Source organism: Monodon monoceros, unplaced genomic scaffold (genome assembly GCF_005190385.1).
Source record: "Monodon monoceros isolate NGI ecotype Baffin Bay Population unplaced genomic scaffold, NGI_Narwhal_1 Super_Scaffold_10, whole genome shotgun sequence".
NCBI classification, from domain to species: domain Eukaryota; kingdom Metazoa; phylum Chordata; class Mammalia; order Artiodactyla; family Monodontidae; genus Monodon; species Monodon monoceros.
This window is the reverse complement of record NW_021703766.1, coordinates 12,828,817-12,852,546: the sequence shown is the minus strand read 5'-3', so window position 1 is coordinate 12,852,546 and position 23,730 is coordinate 12,828,817. Positions and strand designations below refer to the sequence as shown.

The 23,730-nt window shown below is 38.4% G+C and overlaps 1 protein-coding gene across 2 annotated transcripts in view; it reads right to left on the bottom strand.

Annotated features, from left to right (window-relative positions):
• Positions 1-23,223, bottom strand: part of GLG1 (golgi glycoprotein 1) — a 152,000-nt gene extending 128,777 nt beyond the window's left edge. Inside the window, exon 1 of one of the 2 annotated variants that reach the window (XM_029210604.1) lies at positions 22,777-23,223. In XM_029210604.1, coding sequence (XP_029066437.1) covers positions 22,777-23,220 — 444 coding nt within the window. In that variant the 5' untranslated portion in view covers positions 23,221-23,223. The remainder of the gene's footprint in view (positions 1-22,776) is intronic. The other variant, XM_029210605.1, reaches the window with a different exon arrangement.
• Between the last annotated feature and the right edge of the window lie 507 nt (positions 23,224-23,730).

The window sequence follows — 23,730 nt, the reverse complement described above, 5'->3', positions numbered from 1 at the left end:
TTGTTTAATGGCTATGGTTTCAGTTGGGATGATGAAAAGTTCTAGAGATGGTGGTGATGGTTTCACAACAATGTGAATATACTTAATTCATTTTGAACTGTAGACCTAAAAAATGTTTAATAATGGTAAATTCTATGTTACGTATATTTTACCACAATAAAAAAAATGGATGACACAGTTTTGGGTTCTTTTTGAACTTGTATGTTGCTGGTACGATAATAAAACAAGCAGTTGGGTAGATTCCAAGTATGAAAACAAACTATACATGGGACTTCCCTGGTGGTCCAGTGGGTAAGACTCTGTGCTTCCAATGCAGGGGGCCCAGGTGTGCTCTCTGGTGGGGGAACTAGCTCCCACATGCATGCCACAACTAAGAGTCTGCATGCCGCAACTAAAAGATCCCACAACTAAGACCCGGCAGAGCCAAAATAAATAAATATTTTTTTTAAAAAAGAAAACTATACAAAACCCAGACACTCCTTGTTTGCATTAGTGGCAGAGAAACTTAAAATAATTTAAGTTTCTAATTACTCATAGCCAATAAAAAGTTACTTTCTTTTTTCATTCAGGATTTATTGAGCATATAAGATGCACTCGGCTAGGAAGTGGGAATACAACAGTTGTGTTGCTGTGAGCATGCACATACACCCAGAGCCTAAGAGGCCAGGTGCTACTAGTCAGACACAAAATCAGGTGACACAATGATAAAGTTTAGGCATTTTACTACGTATTGAAAAACTTCTAGCTGGAGAGAGAAGGTTCACTCTTGCAGTCCTGACATTTTGCATTCCTAAAGCTGTAATTCTTCTTTACAGAAGTTACTATGTTGCTTTTCCCAACTGTTCTGCATCTATTCCAGAATGGCATTTAAACCATTGTTTTGTCTACTTTCCTATAGGCAACCAGGCTTACTAAATATTATTTGTGGGGCACAAAGCCCCAGGTGTTTGGCTCCACCCCCAAACTACCTTGCAATACTAAACAACATGGTGACAATTTAGTAAATGACTACACAATTACTTTGAACAATAGGGATAAACATCTCTATTTACTTTCACTGAAATTTAACTTAAGAATGAAACAGTTCTGAGGAAGGAAAAAAAAGAAGAAAAGCAGAATAATCTTTACTCTGTGGGTTGTAAGTTAAACCTAAGATAGCAACTCTCTTGAGAACTGGTAAGGTCTGTGAAATTCCAAAGGGCTATAGTCTTTAAGTTCTCCCAAAAAAATTACAAATCATGTTTTCTGACACCAAACTGATTTGAATCTCCTCCTCCTTTCTTTCTTTATGAGCATTTATATTTACCTTCTTACTCACCAGCATCTCCTATCTTTTACCTTCTACTTGTTCCTTTCTCTCTGCCTTTAAACTAAAATGAATTTCCTTAATCTTGAAAAATCTTTATTTAACTGAGATGGCCTCCCTTCCACATATTCTCACCTCTTGTCACTATCACACTTCTGAAATAGACTAATATAGTTTCAAATAGTCCAAATCTGGGTTCTACAGAACCTGTTCTATCTCTGTTTTACAAAAACCCATGCTCTTTTCTCAGTCATTAATCTTAACTGTGTTATTTACCCTAGTGATTACTACTACCTCCTTTCAAATGTCCCTTTCCTTGGTTCCCACAACTAAAATTTTCCTCCTTGGCCTCCACAATTAAAAACTCTTCTAAATCTTCTTTTAAGTCTCAACCATTCCTTCTATTCCCTGTAATTCCCTCAACAAGCTTCTTTCCAACCTTCAATTGTGAGCATTCCCCAGGGCTCAGTCCTTGGAATCATACTCTTCTATTTATACATTCTTTAAGAGGGCTCAACCATTTTCATACCTCCAACTACAGCCTTTTAAGCTGAATGACTAAAATTTAGATTCAGTTCAAGATCTAGTTCCAAATTTACACCCTCTTACTGGAAATTGCTTGACATGCCTGTCTGTCACTTCAAATTCAACACAAGCTAAGAATTATATATTTCTGGAGGGAGCCTAACAGTTAAACTTTAACCTCTCTTCACTTGGTTAAATTCTACTGTTCCTTCAGCTCAGCCAACATCTTCTCAGGAAAATATTTCCTGACTCCCTGATTAGCCAAATGTCCACATAGATCTCTTTCAAAGCATTTATTGTAGCTATAATTTTCCATTTATTTTGCGATTCTTTAATGGCTATCTCCTCCACTAGATGGAAAGCCCCATGAGAACAAGGATCATGCCTTTTAGGAGTCGGAGATGAGTGGTATGATAATCTCCATATTCCCAATACCTACCATTAAGTTTCAGGCATGTAGTAAATAACAGTTATCCAAAATCTGGCAAATGAATGAACAAAAGCACTCAAGTTTTCCTAAGTAATGAGTCTCCCCTCAATCCCATTGCCATCTCCATTGCTACTAGTCCACTGTGGTCCACAGTTTAATTACAAAAGCAGCTTATTCAGTGAGTTCCTTCAGATCTTCCTTACTTCAATCCACACTGCTACAAAAATAATTTCCCCCAAAAAAATAATAATAATAATTTCCCTAACTAATTTGCCATGCCATTCTCCTACCCAATAATATTCAGTGACTTCCCATTTCCCTCAAAAACAAATCTAAGCTAATGCAGACATTTCACTAAAGAGCTCAATTTGCCAAGAACAACTAATGTCAGCTGCTCAGGGCAGTTCTCCCATTGGCCATGGCATTGAAAAACAATGACTAATTCTTCTCTTTGACTCTCCTTTATTTTAAGTTCCTTGCAGACCTCCACCAGCATTATTACCTTGAAAATGTTACTATTAATTGCATCACAAAGGCCTAACATTAAGTAACCAAGTTTTGCTGACAAAACATTTACAAACTATCTCTTAGGGTGTTTCTTACAAGTATGATTAATATTATTATTTATAACACTGTTATCAAGTAGAGTTTCAGACAGCTGCATTTTATAAATTTGTCCTTAAATTCCAATGCTCACAGATTCATAATTCTAAATAAAATTATAGCAAATTAATTTAGCTTTCAAAAGATTCTTTATTTTCAAAACACATATAACACTTCTAAGTGATTTAATCCCATGTCTGCAGAGTTTTATGCATGCTTCATTACAAAGAACTTCCTGAACTGAAAAACTGTATTATTAAAGTTAGAGTACCTCTGAATTAGAAAAAGCATAGACAGAACAAGATGGTGGACGACAGAGACAAGGAAGGCACAGAGAGATCAGAACAATTATCAGGTCACTAGGATGCTGCCCTAGTGAAGGAGAGCTACATGATCTGATTGCAGACGTAGAGGAAGAAGAATCCACTGGATACAGTGAATCTGAAAAATTTCTTCCTGATGACTGAAGTACTACTGGAAAGAAGATACAGACCAATTCCGGAAGATCTACTTCTTCAAGCTTTTGAGGTATTAGATCCAGCTAAACATGGGTTTCTTTCTAAGGAAGATTAACTATATGACTGAAGAAGGTCAGCCTTTTTCTCAGGAGGAAATGGAAGAAATGTCTGCTGCAATTGATCCAGAATCAAATTCAATTCATTACAAGGACTATATAACAATGATGGTGATAGATGAAAATTAAACACTCTAAAGACTTCATTTCTTTCTTTCTTTTCTTTTTTTTTTTTTTAATATTTATCTATTTATTTTTGGTTGCACTGGGTCTTAGTTGCAGCATGCGGGATCTAGTTTCCCAACCAGGGGTCGAACCCAAGCCCCTGCACTGGGAGCGCAGAGTCTTACCCACTGGACCACCAGGGAAGTCTCTCTAAAGACTTCATTTCTAACTGAAAGGATAATTTTGAGAATTGCTCGTCCTTATACATATTCCTGTAAGCACAGCTTTAGTCACATCCAAGTTTTGGTATGTAATATTTTTATTATCATTCAGTTCAAATTATTTTCTAACTCCAATTGTGATTTGTTTTTTGGGGGGTTACTTAGAAGTAGTGTATTTTATAACTTCTAGTTACTTTTTTGTTGCTAATTTGTAGCTTAACTACAAGTCAAGAAACACACTTTGTATAATTTTAAAACTCTGAAATTTGTTAAAATTTGCCTTATAGCACAATATGGTCAGTTTTAAAAATGTTCCAAGTGTGCTTGAAAATAATTTGTAATTTAAACTTTTGGAGTATAATGACTATATATCTGCTTGTTGAATCAAATTTGCTGCTCATGTTATTTAAGTTTTTTATATCCTTACTAATTTTTGGGGGTGGGTGTCTCCTGGTTCTGAAAGCAGTATCCTCTATCAGTGAATGACAGCAGTATGTTAAATCTCCTATTATGATAGTGAATTTCTCTATTTTTTCCTTGTAGCTCTGTTGCTCTATATAAGTTGAAGTTAAGTACATACAAATTTAAAACTTCCTGGTAAACTGGACTTGTTGATATGAAGTGCCCTTGTTTATTTCTAGTAATGCTTTTGCTTTCAAGTCTACTATATTTGTTATTATATAATTTCTTTTTGGTTTATATTTGCACAGTATATCTTTTCCAATTCTTTTACTTTCAACCTTTTTGTACCATTATGTTTTATTTTTTTTGAATAAATTTTTAAAAATTAAAAAAAAGAAAAACAATCTTTTAACCTTATATTTATATAGGAATATATTAACAGAAGTGTTCCAAAATTGTATGAAATTCCTGAAGTTCTAAGATGCCCTGATATAATGTTATCAGTCCTAATTTAACAATTTATGTCACAGAAATAAGCAGATCTGTTTGCTAATCCCATTATAATGATCTCTCATTAGGTCTTTAATAATAAACATTTTCAGGAGGGAGGGACAAACTGGGAGACTGGGATTCACATATACACATTACTATACAGAAAACAGATAACTAATAAGAACCTGCGGTATAGCACAGGGAACTCTACTCAATACTCTGTAATGGCCTATATGGGAAAAGACTCTTAAAAAAAAAAAAAAAAAAAAGGTGGATATATGTATATATGTAACTGATTCACTTTGCTGTACACCTGAAATGAACCCATTCTGTAAATCAAGTATACTCAAATAAAAATTTTTTAAAAAAAGTATTGCTTGTCCTTAATTTCACACTTTATCTTATAATTCCTACATATGCTAATTAATGCCTTGTGACAACAATTTCAAGATACTTTGTTTTTTAAAGGTGAGCATAACAGTTCAAAACAAATTTATTTAGTATGTCTAGCCTTATGGAGTGACAAATTGCTAATTATTTTTAAACTATTTTTAAAATGTTAAAAAAAAAAAAAAGAAAAGAAAAAGCATGGGGCTTCCTTGGTGGCACAGTGGTTAAGAGTCTGCCTGCCAACACAGGGGACATGGGTTCGAGCCCTGGTCTGGGAGGATCCCACATGCCGCAGAGCAACTGGGCCCGTGCGCCACAACTACTGAGCCTGCGCTCTAGGGTCTGCAAGCCACAACTATAGAAGCCCGTGCACCCTAGAGCCCGTGCTCCACAACAAGAGAAGCCACCACAATGAGAAGCCCGCACACTGCAACAAAGAGTGTCTCCCGCTTAAATGACCTCTTGGCAAAAAGCAGTCATTACAAATACCAACAACATTTTAACATATAGCCAATCATATTAAATTGACTCTTAGAAAGCTCCAGCTGACAGCCATCTTCTGAATCCAGGAAATATAGTCACTGCACAGCAAGAATAAACCTATGTCCAGACTTTAGCATGTCAATGGAAGTGATTTATTACCACAGAAGACTGAGCTCTAAATCATCCAATGGAGAACAAAAATAATGGAATTTTTAAAAAAGCACACTAAACATACACATCAAAAGGTTGACAACATCCTACACAGGTTATTATTATAACTAAATTATTAAACAACTATTTTGGATGACGGAGGATACTAGCTCAGAGGAACAAATACTCTGCGCTTTTGCTACACTCTACTTGCTACGTTCTAATTAATCTAAAAAATGAATCTATTATTATCTCAATATAATCTATAAATCACCATTGCATGGCATCGTTAAACTCAGCAAAAGTTCCAACATGTATCAGTTTGAAATGCCATGCCATGTTGCAGGTCAGCCATTCAGGAGACAGCTCAATTTCCCAAGCTTGGTATATCTTGAATCATCTGGAATTCCTTTTAGGTTACATAAACTTATAATAATGGAAAGGCCAGATCTAGAAAAAGATGACCGTGAAAATAAACATCTTCAGAAACTGAGGAAAAAAGCAAAGTCTAAGGATTTTGGCTCAGCATAGCAGAATGAGCAGACCTGCTTCAGAAAAAGACACTGGTTTTCCCAACCACCTTGAGGAGGAAAAAAAAAGACTAACACAAAATAAATGCAGTTGTTTTTGACTAAGATACAATTTCTCTTTTCTTTCTTTTTTTTTAAAGTTCTGGCAGTAGGAGAGTGTTTTGTTTTTATTAAGCACAAGAAAAGCTATGAACTAAAACTGACTTGGAATACAATTTTTTCATATAGCTTACAGTAAATGTTTAAAACGTTATTTATGTGATAAAGCAAGTAGAGCAAATTGTTAATGGTAAAATTTTAGTGGTCGGGTATATGGGTGATCAATGTATGATTTTTTAAAACTGTTCTGTATCTTTGAAATTTTCCATAATAAAATGAGGGCTAAAACTAAATCTACCTCTTAGAGTAACAGTGTGATTAAATAAGATTATGTATACAAGCACATAGCAGTCGCCCAAAAAATGTTAATCTACTTCCTCATCTCTTTTGAACAAAGTCACTTATCCAAAGAATGAGCTGCCACAGAACTCAAGAACTTCAGGTTCTAGCAATATATATGTTCAGAACTTGAAAAGTCTTCAACAATAAACATGAAGTTCTTTCAAAGGCATAGATGAACTCAGGAGAAAGAGGAATCCCCTAGGTGCCAGGAAAAGGAGGGAGGGAGGATTAAAAGCCATGGCACCAGAAGCAGAGGAAGGAAGAAGGGGGACTGTTCCATTAACCTAGGGCTTGGGGCTTAATGCCAGGCACAGGACACAAGGTCTTGACCCTTAGCAAGTATAAAACTGGAACTGAGATCACTACACAAGGCTGAAACTGCTTCCATACTTTAAATCAAAGAGATCATAACACTGAAAACTGATCACATGGAAGTATTTCCACACATTTAGAGCAAAGAAAAATCTGATTGCTTATAAACAACTGTCATCTTCCTAGAGAAAATGGGAAGGAACATAACTGCTTGATATGACAAATAAAAGGCTGGCACATGAACTTGACCTGACTTGCCCAGATAACTGTGATACAACTTGCTAGTTGTCTTGCTAGCATTTTGTGCTCCCCTTTTCATAGTGGGCAGCTGTCACTAGGAGCGCATTACCCAGTCCCCTGTGTATCTAGGTGCTGCATGTGAAGAGTTCTCACCTGTGGAATGTGAACAAAAGAGTTGATCACCTCGAGGCCAGGGCTTTTAAGAACTTGTGGTTGGGGGACTTCCCTGCTGGTGCAGTAGTTAAGAATCCGCCTGCCAATGCAGGGAACACGGGTTCGAGCCCTGGTCCAGGAAGATCCCACATGCCACGAAGCAGCTAAGCCCATGAGCCACAACTACTGAAGCCCACATGCCTAGAGCCCGTGCTCCACTACAAGAGAAGCCACCGCAATGAGAAATGAAAAGCCTGAGCACCGCAGTGAAGAGTAGCCCCCGCTCGCCACAACTAGAGAAAGCTCACGTGCACCATCGAAGACCCAACGCAGCCAAAAATAAAAAAAAAAAAGTACTTGTGGTTGAATTTTATGGTATGAGAATTATATGGAAGGAAGGGTAATAAGGACTTAAAAAAAAAAAAAAGCAGCAGGCAGGGTTTCTAATTCTCTTGTCTGCCTGAAAGCGGAAGACTCTAAAGCCCTAGGAAATAGGACCACAAGCTGGGAGGAACCAGGGTCTCCTTATCACCAGGTGGCTGACAGTCTTCCACAACTTCTCTTGCGCTAAGCCACTGGTAGTTTTGGGTTTGGTATGGCAGTTAGTTTTGCCCTAAATAATACATTAAGGAAATCTTTTATCTTCTGAGTTCGTGAAAGGCTTGGCTCAACCCAGTTACAAACAAGCTGACCTTGGCACAAAATGAAATTATACCTGTGGAACTCTCATACTAAGATAGTTTAGTCAACATGAGCAATGGGAAAAAAAAGGTCTTTATCTTAATTTTAAAAAAAAAGTTAAACGGGTAACACATACATACAGCTCAAATAGTTTTTTAAAAAATCAAAAATATAGGGAATTCCCTGGTGGTCAGTGGTTAGGACTCGGCACTTCCACTGCCGTGGGCCTGGGTTCAATCGCTGGTTGGGGAACTACGATCCCACAAGCCGCACGGTGCAGCCAAAAAGAAAAAAAATCAAAAATATTAAGAATAGAGTGCTACCACTGGCATTTTTCACAGAACTAGAACAAAAAATTTCGCAATTTGTATGGAAACACAAAAGACCCCGAATAGCCAAAGCAATCTTGAGAACGAAAAAAGGAGCTGGAGGAATCAGGCTCCCTGACTTCAGACTATACTACAAAGCTACAGTAATCAAGACAGTATGGTACTGGCACAAAAACAGAAAGATAGATCAATGGAACAGGATAGAAAGCCCAGAGAAAAACCCACGCACATATGGACACCTTATCTTTGATAAAGGTGGCAGGAATGTACAGTGGAAAAAGGACAGCCTCTTCAATAAATGGTGCTGGGAAAACTGGACAGGTACATGTAAAAGTATGAGATTAGATCACTCCCTAACACCATACACAAAAATAAGCTCAAAATGGATTAAAGACCTAAATGTAAGCCCAGAAACTATCAAACTCTTAGAGGAAAACATAGGCAGAACACTCTATGACATAAATCACAGCAAGATCCTTTCTGACCCACCTCCTAGAGTAATGGAAATAAAAACAAAAATAAACAAATGGGACCTAATGAAACTTCAAAGCTTTTGCATAGCAAAGGAAACCATAATCAAGACCAAAAGACAACCCTCAGAATGGGAGAAAATATTTGCAAATGAAGCAACTGACAAAGGATTAATCTCCAAAATCTACAAGCAGCTCATGCAGCTCAATAACAAAAAAACAAACAACCCAATCCAAAAATGGGCAGAAGACCTAAATAGACATTTCTCCAAAGAAGATATACAGAATGCCAACAAACACATGAAAGAATGCTCAACATCATTAATCATTAGAGAAATGCAAATCAAAACTACAATGAGATATCATCTCACACCAGTCAGAATGGCCATCATCAAAAAATCTAGAAACAATAAATGCTGGAGAGGGTGTGGAGAAAAGCACTTGCACTGCTGGTGGGAATGTGAATTGGTTCAGCCGCTATGGAGAACAGTATGGAGGTTCCTTAAAAAACTACAAATAGAATTACCATATGACCCAGCAATCCCACTACTGGGCATATACCCTGAGAAAACCAAAATTCAAAAAGAGTCATGTACCAAAATGTTCATTGCAGCTCTATTTACAATAGCCCGGAGATGGAAACAACCTAAGCACCCATCATCGGATGAATGGATAAAGAAGATGTGGCACATATATACAATGGAATATTACTCAGCCTTAAAAAGAAATGAAATTGAGCTATTTGTAATGAGATGGATAGACCTAGAGTCTGTCATACAGAGTGAAGTAAGTCAGAAAGAAAAAGACAAATACCGTATGCTAACACATATATATGGAATTTAAGAAAAAAAAATGTCATGAAGAACCTAGGCGTAAGACAGGAATAAAGACGCAGACCTACTGGAGAACGGACTTGAGGATATGGGGAGGGGGAAGGGTGAGCTCTGACAGGGCGAGAGAGTCATGGACATATACACACTAACAAACGTAGTAAGGTAGATAGCTAGGGGGAAGCAGCCGCAAGGCACAGGGATATTAGCTCGATGCTTTGTGACAGCCTGGAGGGGTGGGATAGGGAGAGTGGGAGGGAGGGAGACGCAAGAGGGAAGACATATGGGAACATATGTATATGTATAACTGATTCAGTTTGTTATAAAGCAGAAACTAACACACGATTGTAAAGCAATTATACCCCAATAAAGATGTTTAAAAAAAAAATAAATAAATAATAGAGTGGAAAGTTTCCCACCCATTTTTATCCTCCATTAACCTTAATTTCTTCTGTACCCTTCTGGAGCATTCTAATGCAAATACAAGCAAATATTAATAAATACTATTCTTATTTTTCCCCTTTGATTGTAAAAAAGGTAGTATACTATACAAAGTGGTAACTTTACTTTCTTAATTTAGTCACAGATCTTAGAGCTCTTTCCATACCTGACATAAAGAGTTTCTTTTCCACAGTAATACAATAGTTCATTGTATTGATGCACAATAAATTTATTTAATCACTTCCTTATTGAAGGGTGTTAGGTTGCTTCCAATTGTTTGCTATTACCAAAAAAAAAAAAAAAAACTTAAATACCTCCTACACACTGATCATACTGTTATGTATAAATTTTCAGAAGTAGGATTGTTACCTCAAAAGATAGATATATACATTTGCAATTTTAATAAATAATGCTTAATCTCCTTTTCTAACAAATTCTTCTATTCATTTCCACTTGATAGGTCAGAAGTTAAACTTCAAGGGATGGTGATTTCTACTTCTGCTCACAAAAGATTAATTACCACAGAAATTGCCCCCGTAGTAATTAACAACTAGACAAAATATATGAAATAATTTTCAGTCACTGGACAACAGGCAGCATAAGCCTATGATCCCTGAGAGAAGTGAAACAATGTGAGCCTGACGATCACCCCATCTTACTGCCAGGAGGTGGTTTCTAGGCTGCAGCACAGGGAGGAGGAAGCCAAACAGACTCTAGTGTACTTGCTGAGTAGAGGAGAGAAATCAAAGTTCAGGGGATCCAAGGTGGCCAGAATTTGCAAGACAGAGAGAGTAATGGAAAGGAGAGCTGTACAAAGAACACAGGAGATCTTCAGAGGGATTGCCCTGAGTCAAGTCCTATCCTATGTGTATGCAGTGGGAAACAAAACACTGAAAAGCAAATACGCCAAATAATTCTTGAAGCTGACAAGGCAGGGAGTAGTTCATTCCCACCAACCAGAAAGGAGAGACCTCACATAACTTGGGACATTGGGTAGAGTCCCAGAAGAGTCACATCTCAGCAGTAGAATTAAAGTAGACATAGACTAAAGGCTGCTCTGGACTTGCCCTAACAAAGTTTAAAAGCAAGCCTCAAAAGGATCAAACTGATCTCCATGTAACCTGTGTGCCAGACAAGATCTAACACTCTTTAAGGGAATTCGACCAAATTCAGCAAAGATGTAAAATGCACAATGACCAACACCCAATAAAAAAAATCACCACACATGCAAAGAAGTAGGAATGTGACCACCAGAAGAAAAATTAATCAGTGGAAAAAGACCAAGAAATGACAGATGATGGAATTAGCAGATGAGGACCTTTTTAAAACAGCTATTACAAATGCATTCAAGGTTGTAAAGGAAAATATGAACATAACGAAGAGAGAAATGGAGTATGTATGTAAGATCCAAATCAAACTTCTACAGATGAAAAATAGAGTATCTAAAACAAAAGATATACTGGACAGATGGCACTAACAGCAGACCGGAAACCACAGAAGAAAAGACCTATGAACCTAAAAATACAGCAATAGTAATAATCCAAAATGAAACAGAGGGGGAAAAAAAAAACCCAACCCCACTGCTGGGGGGGAGAGGAGGGTGAAGAAAAGAGCCTCATGATTGTGATTCGATAGCAAGCAATTTAACCTGTGTAAGATTAGCAGCCAGGAGAGGAGAACAGAAAAATTATTTTAAGAAATAGGGGCACACAGTATGTGTTCAAATATTTGTTGGCAGATTTAAATAAAAATGGGCTATAAAAATACATTTTAAAATATGAAAATATATCATTTATGTAAATGTGAAAATTATCAGAGAAGCAATGTGGTAACACGGAAAAACAGAGGCTTTAAATTTAAAAAGGCTTGAGTTGGCGTCTAAGCTCTGTTTCTTAATACTTACAAGACTTGGCCAAATCACAATCCATCTGATTCTTGTGGTTTTTCTGTCTGTAAAATACGGCTGATATCTGTCCTATCTACCACATACCATTATCAAGAACTGCAAATGAGATTTAAAGGGTTCCATAAACTAAATGTTAGCTAGCAACTTAACTCAGAGTAACTAAATATTTAGGGAGAAGGTTGTTAGGTCAATACTCAAGTTTTAAAAAGCAAGTATATTTGGTGAGTTCTTCCCTGACATTTATACCTGGTTCCACATTTCCCCTATTGTAAGAGAGGTAAGAAAAGTTTTTCAGAATACATTATTTTTTAAGAAACAAAACTCTCATGTCACCTTCTTTTAATGCCAAATAATCATCTTGCTTATTAATTAACCCCTACAGTGAGTGCTCAGTAAATATTTCACAAATGAATGAGTAAAAATATAAAACAATCTACAATGGTTCTCTTCTTTTGGTCCTAGGGGCAGATAAGCCAAATGAGAAGCTGGGAAAAAAATTTCAGGAAGACTCCCAAGGTGAAAGCCCTACACTAAAATGACTAAACTTCTCCTGTCTCTAGAGTTTAGGATGATACAAAAGGAAACAATGATATTGCTACAGAAGCATATACTGCTTACTCAAAATCTGAGCAAGATGAACAACAGACTGAACCATATGAAACTGCTTTTTATAAATCAAATATGATCAAATATTAGTAATTCTTATGGTTCCGTCTGCTAGTAAAAACAAGCCAGAAAACAATGCTTAAAGGAGAACTGGTAGGGGGTAGGGGCAGTGGACTGTGCAAAGGGAAAGGTAATGAGCAACAGTCTGGGGCAGAAACTTCTCAAATCACTGAATATAAAATCTTTGCCAACAAAATATTTACATAAAAACTCAACAGCTGTAACTGGCACTCTCTGGAAGCCAATACCATTAAACGACTTGGGGGAAAGGTAGTGATCAGTAGGATATCATGTAGGGAGCTAGTGGGAAGCAGAGCTGGAGAATGGAGAAGCAGCCTGAGACCATGGACTAAAGAATGTGAATTTGTTTCCAAAAAAGGGAACCATACCAATCTCATCTTCCGCTTTCACTGCTCTAATTTCTCCTGTTTCAGATGATACTTTCAAGTTGAAAATCAATACACAATCGTATAAATTCTTGAAACTTCTTATAATGATTTAAAAGAAAACCAACAACTCTACACACTAAAAGCTTTCAGCTATACACACGTCAGTCAGGTCCTAACCTAGCAAATCAGAGTTTGAATAAGAGATCGTGGATTTTTTTTTGCTACACCATGTGGCATGTGGGATCTTAGTTCGACCAGGGATTGAACCCGTGCCCCCTGCATTGGGAGCACGAAGTCTTAACCACTGGACCCCAGGGAAGTCCCGAGATTGTGGAATTTTGCCTATTTCAAAACTATTCAAAACTAACTCTACTACCTAATTACCTCAGAAAGAAGGCTTACATACTGAGAATATTCTGTGCTGTCCTTAATGTATGATTATGTATTTATACCTCAATATAGACTGTTTCATAGGCCAGAAAATGTTCCCACCTTAGCAACATAAAAGTCCTTACATATTACTTTCCCTCTGAAAAGTTGCCAACTTTCAGGAAAATTTAAGTGATTTTTATATTTATCTGGTTTTACAAAGGGCAAAAAGATAACAATCAATGCCTTCTGTTTCTCAGCTGATAAAAGTTAGTCATTCCATTCTACAGAGGGAGGATGTTTTAAGCAACACAGTCTTCAGAAATAGAAGAACTAATTTTTTCCGTCTTATATCAAAGAACAGAGATTTCCTTTGTCTGATAGGCAGTATATTCCAAATTTAGGCATCATTTAGGCCAAGAGAATGAAAGAACATTTGGTAGAACTGAGCTCCTTTACCCAGAGAATTCAGTCCTTTGCACTCCACAACCTCAAAGTGTACACATTTTAAATACCTGGTAAAGACTCTATAAAAAGTTTTTTTGTTTTTTTTTAAATACTACCTTTATTATTTGTTTTTTAATAAATTTTTATTTATTTTTATTTTTGGCTGCCTTGGGTCTTTGTTGCTGCGCACGGGCTTTTCTCTAGTTGCGGTGAGCGGGGGCTACTCTTCGTTGCAGTTCCCAGGCTTCTCATTGGGGGGCTTCTCGTTGCAGAGCACAGGCTCTAGGCACACAGACTTCAGTAGTTGTGGCACTTGGACTCAGCAGTTGTGGCTCGCAGGCTCTAGAGCACAGGCTCAGTAGTTGTGGTGCATGGGCTTGGTTGCTCTGCAACATGTGGGATCTTTCCGGACCAGGGCTCGAACCCGTGTCCCCTGCACTGGCAGGCAGATTCTTAACCACTGCGCCACCAGGGAAGTCCTATAAAAAGTTTTTGACCTTACTACTCTTCAAGTTCAACTACAGCTTTCTTGAAGAAGCCTTGGAAGGATTATAATAAAAGGTGTGGCACATTACAATTTACTTCAGATTTCTCTTAAGACAGTGAACATAAAGCCATATCTTGAAGGACGTCATCTGCAACAACAAAGGGCAGAAAGACCATTGATGGGCAACTGCAATTTGATGGATGCTCTATATATTTAAATTTTTTTCATCCTCTTCATAACCCTGTGGGAGTGGTTTCATACGTCAATTTTACACATAAGAAAAGTGAAGGCTGAAGAGATAAATCTGTCCAAGGTCACAGTAAGTGGTAAGTGAGCTAGGATTTGAATCCAGGACTGCAGTTCCAGAGCCCACTCTTTACCACTCACCACACTGCTCCTCCTATGATGAGCTCCACATGACTATAGGACCTTATCTCTGCTGATTATTTCATGTGCAACAAGTATGCGCAGTAGATGGCATTAATTAACAAATGGCAGACTTTGTGCATGATTAAAACTCTCCATTGCATTCCCTTCTCCCTCCTTGAAGTTTTTGTTCACTTTATGTTGTTTATCACATTACGGAGCTGATTTGGCCAGCATAGGAACTTTGGGAATTCTGTTAAGTGACTTGCAGTCTGTCTTTCTATGTTAACTTAAATTACAAATGAAACCTTCCTAGACATCAGAGCATTTTCTTTAAACATGATTTTTTTCTTTCATTTTTTTTTTTTTTGGTAACTCTGCATTTGAACTGATTTATAACATACGCACATTCTCCTGGTTAATTTCTCTCACATATCATTTCACTTCACTGTTTATCTTCCTTATGATTTTAACTATACATCACATTTGTTTTTTTTTTTTAAAGGAACACAAAAATGTTTTAAGAGTTTGTTCTTTGTTCTGTTCTACAAGGATACAGATCCAGGAATTCAACCAAGTACCCATCTTCACTATGACTCCCCCTGTATAGAGTTATAATGTTATTCAAGGCTTCAATAGGAGAATTTATAGGTACTGTAAACACCACGCAGTTGATCTAACATAATATTCTAATTTCAGTAAAATTATTAAAACTGAATGAAAATAAATGTCTGGTTCTCTTAATTCATTGTTTTTAGATTCCAGTCCACACTCTTGTTCCTCCACACTCTATTTTAATGCAGATACAAGGGTTAGTACTGGCACAGTTCTGAGGGCCATCACTTGACGTTCTTTCTTAAGTTTTAAATATATCTAACTCAATCAAATAAAGATGAGTCACTTGCTGGCTTCCAGTTTTATGAGTTCAGCTCCTCTTAATCTGAAGGAGCTACTGTACCCCTTTACAACTTATAAAGTCGGCATGAGGAAAATGACATCCATCTATTAACCAGGCATTTTAAGGTGGCTAAATTAAGAACTTCATGATATGAACATCAATTTAAGACTGAAAAGCAGTGAAGAGTTTTTTTCTGATTCTCCCAACCATTTCCTGTACCATATGCGCATAGCATTTAATTTATCCTTCTCTTAAGGGACTTACTACTTTATAACTTGTATTATAGTTTTAATAAAGATACCTTTTTCTTCTTCCAGATCAGTGCTGTCCAACAGAAATATAATGGAAGCCACATATATTATTTTATGTCTTCTAGTAGTCACATTAAAAAATAAAAAGTAAAACTGGCTTTAATAATGTTTTTAACACAATATATCCAAAATATTATCATTCAAACATGTAATCAATATAAAAACTGAGACGGGAATTCCCTGGCAGTACAGTGGTTGGGACTCTGTGCTTTCACTGTTGAGGTCCTCATTTCGATTGCTGGTGGGGGAACTAGGATCCTGCAAGCTGTGCAGCGCACCCCTACCCCCCCCCCCAAAATTGAGATAGTTTACCTTCCTGTGTGTTCTAAGTCTTTAAAATCAAGTGTGCATTTTACACTTATAGCACATCTCAACTCAGACTACTCATATTTCAACTGCTCAGTAGCAACATATATAGCTGGTGACTACCACAGGCATAGGGGGAGGGGGAAAGAGCCACTTTACAGTTGGACAGACTTGCTTTCAAATATCAATTCCACTACTTACTGGCCCTGAGGGAGTTCCCTCATTTAAAAAATAGTAATAATTAAAATAATACTAATGATATATCTCTCATAGGATTAAATGAGATATAACACCTAGAGAACATCTGGTCCCTTAGGGCAGGGCACGCAAAAAGCCCTCGATAAATGCTAGCTATAATCAATATTTGTAACCTTTAACACTAAGCACAGTGTCTTGTACACAGTACTTATTCAATAAATGTTTGCTGAAGGAAGAAAAATTAATTTGCATGACATCCTACAAGCCATTTTAACTGCTTCTTTTTAAAATACCACATACATTTCTCATATAAGCAGGAGAAGTTTTTTGGGAGGATTGTTGCTGATGAAATTTGTTTTGAATACATTAGGAGAAATGTATCATCTTATCTCTTGGACTGATCGAGTATTTTATTTTCTTCCAAAAGAGCAATGAAATTATTCAGCAACTATATACTGTAAAGCAGTCTTATCAAGAGGCTTCTTAAAAAGTTCCTTCCATACATAAGTGACAGTGCTATTTTACAGGTAACTCACTTATCTGTGGGAATATTTTTATCTCAGGGATAAAAACACATCCCATTTCTGGGCTTTACTTGGAGAACAAGACAGTGGTGTATGCAAGACCCTTTATAATCTGGACTCTGAAAAAATTCTCAAACTCTCTACTTCAGTACAGTCAGTACAGCCCCCTTAATTTCTCAAAGCATCTTCCCTTTTCACTTGTGCTTATGATTCCCTTGCAATGTTTTGTATTTCTACAGATGACAGAATCACAAAGTACCAGAGCTGGAAGGATCTTAAGCGATAATTCAGTCTTAGAATTTTCCAAAGCATGTACCATAGGGGATAAGCAAGATGATTTCTGGTGGTATGTGTTAGTACTGCCTACTTTAATGGTAACATATTTTGTTTAACATAAAAAAGAAAAATATAACTAGCACATCAAACTCAAGAACTCATGTATATCTTCACTTACAACAGGACTAAACTGTCCCTACTTAAGTGTAAAAAAAAGTGATAAGATTTTTAAGCCAAGAGTAGCAGAGCAGAGTTCCATCCAAGTCTAAATCCTAATTTTGTGCTCTTTTCATTGCCCTAAGGAATTTACTTGTCTGTGTGACACCAAGTGATGAACACTCTCTTATATAACTGTTTCTTGATCACAATCCCATTTATCAAACCAACTGTAAGCAATGGTAGTGTCTTAAAGTACTAGTGTTCTTCCACAATGATAAGTGCATAATAGGGGATCAATAATGCCTTGAGGGGCTTCCCTGGTGGCGCAGTGGTTGAGAGTCCGCCTACGGATGCAGAGGACACGGGTTCGTGCCGCGGTCCGGGAAGATCCCGCAAGCCGCGAGGCGGCTGGGCTCGTGAGCCATGGCCGCTGAGCCTGTGTGTCTGGAGCCTGTGCTCCGCAACGGGAAAGGCCACAGCAATGACAGGCCCGCGAACCGCAAAAAAAAAATGCCTTGATTATGTGGTTAGACTGCTTCCAACCACTGAGAGTCAGCATAGGAGGAAATTCCATATTGGCTCAAACAAAACAATCATAATGTATCCTAAAGCCAAACGATGTTTGGATTAACTGCTGTTTGCATTATTCATTTCACTATTTCACCTGTGAATGAATAAGGAACCAGGAGATGTCACATATATAAATCCTAGAAACTATAAAATACATACATACAGAGAATATACACAGGAAACAACTCATCAAGGTTAAATAATAGGAATCTTAGAAATTGTAAATTGTACTATTTCCCAAGCCTCTCATTTAACACATGAGGAAACAGAGACTCGAGTGGTAAACTGACTTGCTCACAGTCATAGAATTAGTTAATGGCAGTGCCAGCTCTAGTCCTAGTTTACTCTTTGTGGTGTTCCATTCATTCAATACAAATAGTAAGGGAATATATCTAAATTCTTCCATTATACCAGTACAAATTCTGCTTAAGGTGAAATGGGATCTGAAAATCTTTTCATGAAGCAGAAACTCTACTTGTAACGGACTCAGACTAGTAATTAAATTAGCTTTGTCTAATAATGCCAGTCTGTCCACCTGAGAAATCGACAATACTCCAATGCAAAGATGCTGCTCCTACCCAGTTGTTCTTGGTAGTGAAGAAAGGAAGATTCTAATTCCAGATGACTCTTCTCCTTTTGTGTGCACTTATGAACCCCTGGTGTTCTCAACAGCCACATACTAATTTCCATAGCTGCAACCATCCACGGCAGATTAGAAAGAATACAATCTTTGAAGTCAAAGAGAACTTGCTGAATACCACCCCTACAACTTAGGATATAACACTGGACAAATTACTTCATCTCTCTGAGCCTGTTTCTCAACTAAGATAATAACACTATTCACCTCACAGGATAAATGAGATAATACAGACATTATGGCATACTATCTTAGGATACGTACAGTTAAGAGAAAGGCTAAGAATAGAATAAGAAAATGTTCACCTATGAGTTTGAAAGTTTACAGTTTGTAATGTTGAAATATTAACTCCTGTTCAATATGTAAAATAGTCCATCTTAAATAAATATTTACAAAGCATTCACTCTGCGCATAGTTTAGAGATAGTGGTCACAAATTTATTACCTGAAACTGATATATCAAGACAAGGTGCCAAGAAATTCAGAAAAAATACTCACAATGCTTTCAAATACTAAAAAATAACAATTAGATTCTGGTTGTTTTTTTTTAAGCCCTTATCAGAGACTCACATTGAAGTGTTTATAACAGAAATGACAGTGTTTGGAACTTGCTTTAAAATATCCATTCTCCCAACCCCTGTGATTAAAAAAAAAAAGTGAGGATAGCTGAAGCTGTGTGATGCGTATGTGGGGAGTCATCATACCATTCTATTTGTGTTTATGTTTGAAATTTTCCATATTAGAAAGTTTTTTGTTTCTTTTTTTAAATCAAACAAAAAAAAACAACCTAAGAAAAACTATGCACATCACTAATAAACTTCTAAAGAACCAACATCTCCATCTGCAACTTCTAAACACAAGATACTATTGGTCGGGACTTCCCTGGTGGCACAGTGGTTAAGAATCTGCCTGCCAATGCAGGGGACACAGGTTTGAGCCCTGGTCCAGGAAGATCCCACATGCCGCGGAGCAACTAAGCCCGTGCGCCACAACTACTGAGCATGTGCGCCACAACTACTGAAGACCGCGCGCCTAAAGCCCGTGCTCTGCAACAACATAAGCCACCACGATGGGATGTCCGTGCACCGCAACGAAGAGTAGCCCCCGCTCGCCGCAACTAGAGAAAGCAACGAACACCCAACACAGCCAAAAATAAATAAATAAATCTATTTTTTAAAAAAAAGAAAAAGATACTGTTGGTCATTTCAGCCAAAAATATATAAACTATTTTAAAATTACTCTCAACATAAAGCATGTCTTGTCTCTTTATCAAATACTAGACAGTAATACTTTTGGTATTACTTCGCCTCCACCTGGTAGAACAGCCCAGGATGCATTTTTCCTTTTTACCCTTATACCTTCTAGTTATATATTCTTATGACTAGAACTACTACTAACTACATATACATACACACACACGTAACCAGGACTACTATCCATCATTATTGCTAATATACCCACTATGTAACAGGGGACCCGCTGGGTATACTTCACCTTTTAAAAAGTATGACTCAGCTGACAGGGTTAAAAAAAGAATCCCCCACAACATATAACCTTAAAATAGTGGCCAAAAGGAGAAAAAGCTGTGAACTAATCTTAGTCTATGTGCAGTTTTAATATAGTTCACACATAAAATTTTAATTTGGTGGCATATGATGCATTAGACAAACAGAAAGTATCCGCTGAAATTATTTAAAGGTAAGTATAAATACCTTCAAATAGATTCTCTAAGTGAATTAGTACATAACTTTGAACACTAAAGAGAACCTTAAAATATCTGAACTTAAGACTTAACCTACCCACATTGTTTCAAAATAAAAATGTGGTTTACTATACTACCATTTAAATATTCACATGCTTTGTCTTTTCATAATTCTAATAGCAAGAACACAGAGAACAATCTTCCCCAAATATGTATCCAAAGGGATAAAGAAGCACAAATGTCTACTTTCCTATCAAACTGTCCTACTTACCAAAAAACACATACAAAACATATTCCACACTTTCACTTCAAATGTGCCTAGCTAGTTTACTTTTTTAATCGTTATGCTCTTTCAAACACATAATTGAGATTTAACTAATTCTCTAAGTGGAATAAAATTTCTTTTTGCTGTCTTTAAAGGAAAAAAAGTAGTTTAAAAATAGCTCCACCTCCTAAAGAATATACACAGCTGTTCATGATACTATTCTTTCAATTTTTATGTATATAAAATTGGAGGAAAATTAATTAAATTGGAAATTTGGAAACCCCTGCCCCCCCCCCCAAACCGCCTCTTCCAATTTACACGACATCTTTTCTTTCTCTAGAGCATAAAACGGGCTCCATTAGCTTACTCACCTTCAATCCGTCAACACTATTCACTGAGTCTCAGCACTGAATTAGGTACTCTGAAAAGTTACAAAGGAAATACAGGACCTAGTAACTACCTTCAAAGAGTTTAAGTCCCTATAAAGGAAGAAAAATGTAGTTACCAAAAGAATACCCTTGCTGAGAATCTTACAGTCAAAGGTGGAGCAAAAGGACTACATTTTCAGGCCAGGATCTTTACACTAACTAATGCAAGAAAGATAGTACCTACCAAATTAAAAAGACTCCAAAAGTGGTCAAAGCTAAGTTATTTACAGATTATATATGCTGCTACACACTTCTACATGCATGACAAAGGAAGACTGCTCCTGTGAGTGACTGTTTCCAAATGTCCCTAATGCACGTAAGGAGACATGTATTCCTTGAATGGGCCACATTTTGCCACTTTCCCTAATAACATCCTGTTTCTACCACAAACTGCTTAAGCAAATGTTTGGTCTTCAATATTAGGATCCTAGTTTGCGAGAACAGCATCTATTATATATCCTCGAAGGCCAAATAGAAAATTTCAGGAAGGTTGACAGAATTAAGAATCATAGCTGTTATTGACTAGAGGAGTAGTTGCAGAATAAAGAATAACAAGGGATTATCTTCCTAGTTTTCAAATTGTAGATAAGTCATCTAAGGCCCCACATTTCTGGTGGCTCTAGAAATTTCCCTTCTCGCTGTCTCCTGAGCATGTATATCTTTTCCTCCTGTGAATTACTCTGCGTGGAATACCAGAGCAAATATCACAGGGGGATGAGGGAGAAAAAAACTGCCAAGACTAGCATTTTTCAACAAGCCAGTGGCTTTCCTATGACCATGAACACCTTAGAAAATTCTCTTAACAACTTCCCAAATAAAATTGTATCCAGCGGTGGCTTCATTCTACCTGTCAACCTTTGGGCTTAATTCTATACACCTAAACCTTACAAAAAAAGTATCCCTACCAGATTTGCTCCCAAACTTTGGTAACTGTCAAAAACGCACTTACCTCTGCAGCATTAAATCCAGAGAAGAAATTCTCTGTTACTTAACTGAATCACATCAAACAACATCAAACCTAGACTGCATTAAAAGGTACTGTTAAAATCATATTCAGACGTCAGAAAGGCAAAGACCCCACAATCCATCTTCAAATACTGCCCCAACTTTTCAAGCTCTGGGACTCTAAATCACTTGGAGTAACAGCTTACACTTGAGATTCATTACAAATTGACCAAAAGAAATGAAGAAGAAGAAGAAGGAAAAAAAAAAGCATATATGACTTTCAGCAGCTGGTAAATAATAGGAATTTTTGAATTACAAAATAATAGGGTAAAGACAGTAAATTCGGTTGCTGTCTACAATACATATCAGAATAGAACCAGTTACCTAAACAAACATTATCTACTGCCAATAAACAGCAGGGCATTCTTTAACAGCTGAAGTACGCCAACCATTTTTCATGTTTAAAAGGGTTGCTACAAATTATCCAAGTCGAAACGGATGGCAAAATCCTAAAGGAGCCACCGCGCTTAGAGCATCACACAAAAGGCCGGAACAAATATAAACACGCTCTGGGCCTTCGCCGACTGCAGCCGGGAGCTGGGGTCTGCGTCCCAGACCCCCGCACCCAGAGGTAATGAAAGGTGGGGGTGGGGTCCCCTTCTTGGAATGCGCCGGGGAGCGAGGGGCAGAAAGGGAAGGAGCGAGCGCAGCTCAGAGGAAGCGAGAGAAGCAGCAGACCGTCGTCAGCGGCTTCCAAGGCCGGCGACACCCTCGGGCCCGTAGCAGGCCTGGACCTCCCGGCCCCGTCCTGCCTCCTCACCTCCCTCACGTCCTGCAAGCACTCCAGCACCGCCAGGTTGTTGCTCCAGGTATGCTTGGGACACACACGGGTGACGTCCTCCCTGCAGGACTCTTCCTCCGCCAGCTTCCAGCCCCCGCCAGCCCCGCCAGGCCCTGATCCGCCCCGCCGGGCCGGAGACCCACCCGCCGGGAAAGGCGGCTGCGGCTGCTGAGGCGGTTGTTGCTGCTCCTGCTGCTGCTGCTGCTGCTGCTGGAACTGAGAAGACTGAGGCAGCTGGAGCTGACCCCCTAGAGCGCCGCCTCCAGGTTGCCCTCCGAGGGGCAGAAGGTTGGCCCCCGGGCCCTGGCCTGGGCTGTGGCCTCCCTGGCCCTGGAGTTTGTCGGCCCCGGCCGCCGCGAGCAGCAGTAGCTGCAGCGCCGCCGACAAGCGGAACATCCTCCGTACACGTCCACACGCCGCCATCTTGAGTCAGCGGCGAGCTCGACGCACTCGCCGGCGCGGCGTATTTAAATGAGGGGGCGGGGAGTCGGGCGGGGCCCGGCGGGGTCCATCCGATCCCTTCTCCTGCCGGCGCAGACCCGCCAGCTGGGAGCAAAGCCCGGGAGTGGCCGAGCTCCGAATGGCCCACGCCCCGGACCTCGGCGGGCGGGAAAGCTGCGCTCTTTGCCGGGGGCGTTCCTGGTGCTCTTTAAGATATCTGGGTAGGGCAGATTTGCCTAATTCCCTTGGTTGTCATCACAGAAAAATAAAAAAAGGATTGGGATTGCCACAACCAAGATGGCCGGTAGAGTATGTCATCCGTTCAATGACTTGAAAAAAAAACTTTATGTGTAGAGGTGAACTTTACACGATCAGGTGTATTCCGGCATCTAAGAACCTCTTCTTGCATTTCTCCTTGCTTCCTTCCACCGGCCCCCAAAGCCTCTCTTACCCAGAAAAGGAGGCAGCATTGAATCAGGGTTAGGAGCACTG